At 41.2% G+C, this 8,761-nt stretch overlaps 1 protein-coding gene across 1 annotated transcript; it reads left to right on the forward strand.

Moving 5' to 3' along the window:
* Positions 1–2,688: 2,688 nt before the first annotated feature.
* Positions 2,689–7,976, forward strand: ak1 (adenylate kinase 1). Its single transcript, XM_037692486.1, has 7 exons — positions 2,689–2,798; positions 6,219–6,256; positions 6,977–7,012; positions 7,111–7,274; positions 7,403–7,519; positions 7,624–7,815; positions 7,893–7,976. The coding sequence occupies exons 2-7, from the start codon at positions 6,250–6,252 to the stop codon at positions 7,956–7,958; spliced, it is 582 nt and encodes a 193-aa protein (XP_037548414.1). The 5' UTR covers positions 2,689–2,798; positions 6,219–6,249; the 3' UTR covers positions 7,959–7,976.
* The last annotated feature ends 785 nt before the right edge of the window (positions 7,977–8,761 follow it).

Raw genomic sequence — 8,761 nt, forward strand, 5'->3', positions numbered from 1 at the left:
GTTATTTGTTCAACGTTTCGGCACAAACCACTTTCTTTTACAAGCAGAAAAAGAAGCACTACTTGACGCATAAATATCCACACCTAACAAGGTTGAGTCGGGTCCTCCGGACTGAAGGAGTCTTTTGGATAAAAGACGAAACATTTCAACAAGGAAGAATCCGTCCAGAGGACCTGACTCAACCTTGTTAGATTTATCTACCTGAGCAGCATCAGGACATGAATACCCACACATTTGGCGTTTAGAAAAATATTTCCTGATGTGATTTCTACACAGTTCATTGAATCAGAGTGGATTTCCCAAGCTGTAATCTTGGGTGGAATAAAGCACAAAGAGCTAACTAGACTTGGCCAACTCCAGCTACAGTTGTGTAATAAAGATTAAGAAGAAATGTGAAGTGTTCAGTAAAACACATGGATATTGGTCTCGGAGCAACTGGGCAAATATACATATCAGAAGTAGACTTGCGGTATTACAGCTGTACTGTTTACAGGTGTCGAACTTGGTTACCAAAAGGATCAAAATTTACAAACTTTGTCCGAGCCACTTTCAGCTGAAGCATTAACTCGAGTCAGATGCCTGAGATCATTTCTTGATTGCAGGTTCATCAATAAGATTAAAAAAAAACACTGTAATGCCACTTTAATTTGTGGTACGTGACCTATCTGTGCTGCTGATTATCTCATGCTGCTGTATTCATTCATATCCATTTACTCACTACAGACTCATGTTCGGGCTGCTGTTTAATATACCGTATTTTACATTATTAATGTTTAGCGTATATCTTAGTGTATCAGTATATCTTAAATCCTTATATACTGTTTCTTTTTATACTTAATATTTTTGCTATTTTTGGGTGTAACTGGGACCTTGAGTACACAGTTTTGTTCCACTTTATGTACCACACATTATGCAAATGACAATATATGTATATCACTTTTCTATCTTATCAAAATACTCAAACGTGCTTTGCACTACAAGAAACAAGAGTGTGATCTGTCTCACTTGATGCTCTGTTGCTCTTTCTACATCAGAATCAATAATGTCAGAACGACCAAACCTTCTTTTTGGCTTCAAAGTTAACCAGCTGGCAAGAGAAGTCCAAATGATGCATTTATCAGGTTTTTTTTTGTTTTTTTTAATTAGAAGAGAGACAATATTTTACATTTAAATTGTCATCTTGGGGAGCCAGATTTGGCTCGCGGCTCTTGTTCTAGAATTGCACCGCACGGGGTGGCTGCTTGTTGGAGCATCTCTTTTACTTTCATTCTGAGATTTTGCTTTAGGAAAATTTAATTCCTCTTTTTCTGGATGTAAATCACATTTTCTGTGATGATCGTTTCCTCTGGTATCGGATGCTGTGCAGCTGGAAGGATTTTTACTGAAACTATTTTAGTTTTGGACATTTGTTATGATGCATAACCATAACAACAAGGTGTTTTTTTTACAACCGGAAGCAGATGATCAACACCTCAAAAGCTCAAATAACATCTCAACTACAGAACCCAATTCTCAAATGATTTGAAAAGGAGGTGCCGTAGATGCATTCCCGTCTCCTTGTCGGCTGTGCTTGAGTGCCTAACCGCTGACATCCTAGAGCTGGCAGGAAACACGGCTCGTGACAGCAGAAGGACAGGATTGCCCCCCCAACACCTGCAGCTGACTGTTCGCTGTGACAAGGAGCTCGGCAGGTTGCTGGGAGGAGTGGCCTCTGCTTCTTGAGATGGCTCTGGAAGGAGTTCTGCCCAGCATTCAGGGGGTCGCTGCCCAAAGGAACTGGATAGTCTGAGTGGACGAAATGGATGGCATCTGTTGCCAGTTTCTTCGGATCTGCTGTGGGACTGACTTTTATAAGAGATCCTTCCTGTCTACAGCCATCAGCATCGATAACATCTCTTAATGAAACGAGGATAACGGCTACAACATTTTATTTCTCTTTGGGAATAAATAAAAGTATTTGAATTGAATTGAGTTTGACATGTGGTACAGTAATTTAAAGTATTAATATATCTGCCATCCATCCATTATCTTTACCCGCTTATTCCATTTTTGGGTCACGGGGGTCGCCGGTGCCCATGTCCAGCAATCACTGTGCGAAGGGCGGGGTACACCCTGGACTGGTCGCAAGTCCATCACAGGGCCACATAGAGACAAACGAGACAAACAACCATTCACGCTCTCACTCACACCTAGGGACAATTTAGAGTTGCCAATCAGCCTAACATGCATGTTTTTGGTCTGTGGGAGGAAACCGGAGTACCTGGAGAAAACCCACGCATGCACGGAGAGAACATGCAAACTCCACCCAGAAAGGCCCCTGGACCGGGGTTTGAACCAAGGACCTGCTCACTGAGAGGCAGCAGCTCTACCAGTTGCGCCACCGTGCTACATATCTGCCATATTTAAATTAATCGAGCTTCCCACTTTGAACCAGACTTCCTCACAAACATACTCTTCAGTTTGTTCCTGTAACACAAACCTGCTTTTCATAAAAACTGGAAAAGCAAGCAAAGATAAATAAACCACAAAATGCTCAAGTGCCTCAGTCCCCCCCTCCTCTCCCACTGCCTCCAATCCCACTCATCCACTGTGTTCTCCTCACCCTCCCTTCCTCTCCTCGTCAGTTCTTCCTCCTACCCAGAATGCAGCGCAGGCTGAGCAGGCTCAGCTGAGCTATAAAAAGGCATCTGATGGGGGAGGGAGGGCTGCCGTGCAGCAGGAACTGTGCAGACTCACGGGCATCCAGGGACGGCAGCCCCCTTTCGCTGGGATCTAAAGCCACATTGCGGAAAAGAGAGGTCAGTACAGAGGACAAAGGCTGATAGAGGAAGAGCAGGCAGGAATGTCTGGGACTGGGTTGGTGATGAGGAGAGGGATGTGAGGGATAAGTGGGCAGAGGGGGGAGTGGCTGTTGAATGGGATGGAAAGAGGGAATAACAGTGTCATTGTTAACTGTCGTCTTGTTTCTGCAGTGCTCGGTCACAGCTGAAACTGGGTGGCAACTTAAAAAGGATCAGTTCTGGTGTTGAGCACAGGCATGCAGCTCTTGTTTGTCATTCCCAGAGATGAACTCTGCAGCACAAGTTCAAAGAAAAAACACCTTTTTTTACATGTGAAATTGTTATATTTTGCTGTGATGTTTAATTGAAGGTGGTCTGCCACTGATTCAGCAGCACATCAACGTGTTCCCTAACACTGCAAGCGTTAAAGGTCATCTCTATGCAAATCTGTGGGGCTGTTTTAACTCCACTGCCTCATCTGAGCCTCCATAAAGGTCATTAACAGCTGAGTGCTATTGATTCTGGTTTGGACATCCTGCGAATCGAAGAGGCCTCTTTCCAATCCAAACACAGCCACAACAGTAGCAGCGAAACAACAAGATTTCTCACGCTCCATCCTTTCACAAACATCATGGAATATCTCCAAGTCCTCTGACGTCAAAGAGTTCCCCACTTCTTCCTTAAAGGGACAGTACGCATAATTAAGTTGAAGAAAATCTCAACTAACTTGTCTATTTGAGAAAGGGAGGGAATCAGGCACTCAGTAGTTTGTTTTTTTCTCCTGTTGCTTCAAGAGCAGACAGCCAGAGCTTCATCTCCATGTGCCTTTTCACTGCTTGATACAATATCCCGTAACAGCTGCAGACTCACTGTCTTTTTTTAGCAGCATGTTAAAAAACATCAATAAGATGTGGGTGGGACAGGACGTTAGGGTGGGAGTTATCTGTTCGGGATTTTGACTTTATAGTTACAGGGGTGTCAAACTCACTTACAAAAGGGGCCCAAAATCAAAACTTTTTTTCAAACTAAGGACCGATTTCAGAATCTACATTCACTGAAATTAAATACCCAACCTCTTTTCTTGGTCACAGGTTCCTCAACAAGAGTTTGATTGGTCTCATTTGTTGTTCTCTGTTGTGCTTTCGACATCATAATCAAACATTACTGAAGAAACTCAAGAGAAAGAAGTATTTTACGTTTCACATATCATCTTGGGGGCCAGATAAGATGTCAACGAGGGCCACATTTATATTTAAGGTTAAACACTTTTTTTTTTTTAAACTCATTGAGTTGTTGCAGAATTTATGTTTTAGTACATTTTAAGGAGAACAGAGTGGATGAAGGCTCAGAAGAATTCAAACGAATATAAAGTAGCAAAACTCTAATTTTACACATGAACACATTAAACTGCAGAAATGCCACATATTGTTTTCCTTATTTTGCAAGAACAAACCCATTGGACGGATCTAAAATGCCAAAGAGGCAGTGGACCCAGGGGATGGTGCCATAATAGGCCAGGGTGGGATTCCCAAAGAGGCTCTGTGCTGACTCAGATACCAGTCTTCAAGTGACATTTAGCCTGGCGGCGGGGTTAATGTGCGCCGACATAAAACTGGACACCTGACACACAGCACCACTGCTGAGGCGCTTTTACAGAACAAACCAGTTTGTACCACTCTTCTGTATGACTGACTTAAATTATAAACTGTGTAGTAATAATCCTAATGGCTTATTTTATTAATTTAATCTGATGCTGGGATGATTCATTAAAGGCAGGCCAGAACATCAAAACACAACTTTGCTTAAAAATGTTGTTCCGTTAGCTGTAAAAATAACTTGAGTGTGAAACTTCCAATAAATAAATATATAAAATGCAGCAAACAGACTCTACCCTAATCAATGGGCAGCAGCTGCACGTTACAGGAGAAACCTTTAAAGAAAGCAGATAAAATGAAACTGTGGTGTAGCTTCTTCTCAAATTGACTTCTTAACACCAGCAAGCTGCAACACAAAGATAACTGCTGACACTTCTGCAGAATCACCGTCCTCATTCTTCCTCGTCAGCTAAAAGAAAAATAGAGTAAGAAGAGACCCGTTGTGCTCGTTGTCTTCTTTAGACCTATTTGCTGTTTGTACCTAATTAATAGTGATGTGCCAAATGTTGGATAAAAAGCTGGAGGTGCAGCAGGAAGTAACCTGCTCTAAAGCAGGGGTTCTCAAACTGGGATTTGTGAGCCGGTGCTTGTGAGGGTCCGTCAATAAAAATAATAATTTTTGGCCGGCTTCCGTCATCGATGAGTTTACAAATTAAGTCCTGTCACTTGGTATGACTCCTGCTGTTCTGATTCTGTCCAGTTTTATGTAAAGAGTTTTCTGTATTGAAGAAGTGGAAAAACATTTATGTTCATTATGTGAATAGGTAAAGTTTTAAAGTGTTTTTTTTTTTTAATGCTGTTAATTTTCTCAAAACTTTAATTTTTGGAAGTTGAAATCAAACATTTTAATAAAATGTGTCTTGAATGAAAAATACCCCATGTTTAAAAGTATGAAAAAATTGTATTAACACTAGAAGAACAGGTTTTAATTACACAAATATTTCCATTGCATTAAAGGGACAACCTGAAGAAAATTGTTTAATGAACATGAGGGGGGGGGGGGGGGTGTCCCTGAAACTTTTTCTCCATGAACCCAAAAAGTTTGAGAAGAACCCCCTGCGCTAAAGGACAAAAGCAGCCATACTTATCCTTAAAGTCATGGGTCATTTTTGTTTTTGATTACGCTTTAATTGATAAATATTCATCCATCCATCCATTATCTTTTACCCGCTTCTTCCATTTTGGGTCTCGGGGGTCGCCGGTGCCCATGCCCAGCAATCACTGTGCGAGGGGCGGGGTACACCCTGGACCGGTCGCAAGTCCATCACAGGGATAAATATTCACTTAAAATCAATTTAATGCCAAGAGAGAAAGGCACAAGTGCAGATCCAGATTGTCGAGTCGACTCAGGCTCTTTTATTTGTTCTCCCTGATATGTTGAGCTGGCAGCAGCAGAGTCTTGACACCTAATTTACAACAAAACACATCCTCTCTGCAGAGGTTCAGACCAGAGGTTTTAAAAGTCAAAGTGCAGCGGTAACTCTTGGCACATTCGAAGACAAATGAAAACTAAGGTCTAAAAGCAGGAAGCTGTAGAACTGTGTCGCTTAATAAACAAAAAGAGAAACAACATAAAGATTCTGTTTGCATTCTATTGATGTCCTAGTGTGATTGTGCTACTAATACATATGAATAATTGATTAGAAAAAAAAAATACTTAAAAGATAATGTTAGTGAGAGCAAAATTAAGGGTTTTTTTTTGTAAAATAACTAAAACTGGCTTATTTCGTCTACACCTTAAAAATGTGTTAACATGACTTTGTTGTCTTTTTATTTTCTTTAGTTAAAGGAAAACACTCTGAAGACGCAACACAATGGCAGGTAATGAATGCACGTGTGTCATTAAGGTGATAATAGTGATAACTGCTCACCTAAATATAATTAAATGCTCATATTAATTTGTTTTCATTACTTTTTGTGTGGATCTTTTTTATCTGTTGCTGCTGTTACACTTGAATTTCCCATCCGTGGGACAATAAAGGCTGTTTCTATTCTATTCTATTCTATTCTATTCTATTCTATTCTATTCTATTCTATTCTATTCTATTCTATTCTATTCTATTCTATTCTATGAGTGGGAGAAACTACAGGCAGTCAAATGTAATGTTTTGGTCTCTACCGCCCTCTGCTGGTGATTTTTCAGAAGGCAAAAAAAATATCCCACCACTTCACATTAATTTAAAAAAAATAAAAATAAAAAATCTGACACTAAATTACGTAATATAACACAGTAAACCTGTAATATGGTATTACAAATGTATTAAATTTAAATATGCAGTTGAAGCCTTTATTGCATTTCCCTTTATTTTCATGTAAAGCCTGATGTTATAGCAACCATTGCCATGCGAACGCAGTTTGAGTAATATCACAAACCAAACAGTCAAAACAACCTGTTGGAGCAGCAGACATGGAGCAACAAAATACAGAAAAAACATCCACATTTGACTCACAAGCTGGTTCGTTACACTCTAACCTGTTGTGGGTTTAATTGTTGCATTTAGACAATTTGCATCATAATCTTTTTGTCTGCTTTGATTTCAGACAAAATAAAAGATGCCAAGATCATCTTTGTTGTGGGTGAGTACACTGAGCCTTAATTCTTCATCAGCAGCACATTTAACCAGTCTGTCCTGCTACACTGAAGCTGTTGTTCGTTTTTATTTATATTTTTTTAGGCGGACCTGGCTCTGGAAAGGGCACCCAGTGTGAGAAGATAGTTGAAAAGTATGGCTACACTCACCTGTCTTCTGGTGATCTGCTCCGTGCCGAGGTGGCCTCGGGCTCTGAAAGGGGCAAGAACCTGCTGGCCATCATGCAGAAGGGAGAGCTTGTACCCCTGGTAAGAAAATGACCCAGAATTCAATGTGAACTAAGAGTGCAAACCTATTGGCAACGTTTTTTGTATTTTCTGTCAGAAGTATTAAGTCATGATGAAGGCTGATCAGCATGTCTGACGTCTGCTTGCAGGACACAGTCTTAGACATGATTAAAGATGCCATGATTGCCAAGGCGGATGTCTCCAAGGGCTTTCTTATAGACGGCTACCCCCGTGAGGTAAAGCAGGGAGAGGAGTTTGAGAAGAAGGTGGGTGCGTTTGCAGAGTCTCACATTTCAAAATGCAACTCCTGCAGCACTGAAAACAACAAAAAAATAAAAAATAAACTCATTAGTCAACTCTCTGATCCCAGATTGGCAAACCTTGCCTGCTGCTGTACGTCGACGCAAAGGCAGAAACCATGGTCGGTAGGCTCTTGAAGCGTGGTGAGACCAGCGGCCGCTCTGACGATAACGAAGAGACCATCAAGAAGCGCCTGGACTTGTATTACAAAGCAACCGAGCCGGTCATCGCTTTTTACGAGGGCAGGGGCATCGTGAGGAAGGTGCGTGGGACAGATGCGCTGCCTATAAATCAAATAGCAAATGAGTTTTAAAATCTAATTCTTGTTCTGACCCACAGGTGGACTCTGAGCTGCCGGTCAATGACGTCTTTGCCCAAGTCTCCCTGGCTATTGATGCACTGTAGTAAACCAGCAGAACCAGATGAGCCGTGTCTTGTTTTCTTTTGAATTCCCTCTTTAGAAATTCCTAACAGACTAAACATAAGTCACAGGATAACGTTCCTAAGTAGAACAACCTATATTTTAAAGATGAAAAGGAGGCCCACTGAGATTTGACGATGCCTTAAGTCAAATCCAAGGATTCAAGTTTGAAGCCACAAACCAACAAATCAGCCTAAAGCAGTGTTGTCAAATATTTTTCTTCTCTCTGACTATGAGTTTGTTGTATAAAAGTCTTTTTTTATGTGCTGAATATCCATGTGTATGGGACAAACGCACCCTTTACAGAATCTTGAAAGTGTCTGCTCAGTGCTCATTTAAAAGTTGATGATTCTGTTTTGACATCCTCCTTAAACTTTACAGAAAACACATTTTTCTTCCTCGTATTGATGCAGCGCCTCTTGTGACCCTTTACCTCCTCCACCCCCCCACCCCCCAAACAGCCGAGCTGGCTGATGGGTCAGAAATGAAGGAGTACCAGCCAGGCGCTCATTCTTTGTTTAATGGAAGCCAAATAAACGGCCAGGGCAGGCATTATGCAAATGTGTTACATGGTGATGCTGATAAGAAACTTGAGAAAAAGGCTGCTTGACAAATGAGGCATCTCTCTACTGTCCAGGAGCAGCGTCTTCTGGGAAGAGAAAGAATAACCTTCTTTGTTGGAGACTTTGCAACCTTGCAAACCTTTTCTAAGCACGGAGCTGTTATAGAACACACAGAAAGGTGAAAACCTCTTTAGTGCTGCTTCACGGCTCTTTTATCATCGTGT

The sequence above is a fragment of the Nematolebias whitei genome, chromosome 18, assembly GCF_014905685.2.
Source record: "Nematolebias whitei isolate Nwh7 chromosome 18, NemWhi1, whole genome shotgun sequence".
Lineage (NCBI taxonomy): Eukaryota > Metazoa > Chordata > Actinopteri > Cyprinodontiformes > Rivulidae > Nematolebias > Nematolebias whitei.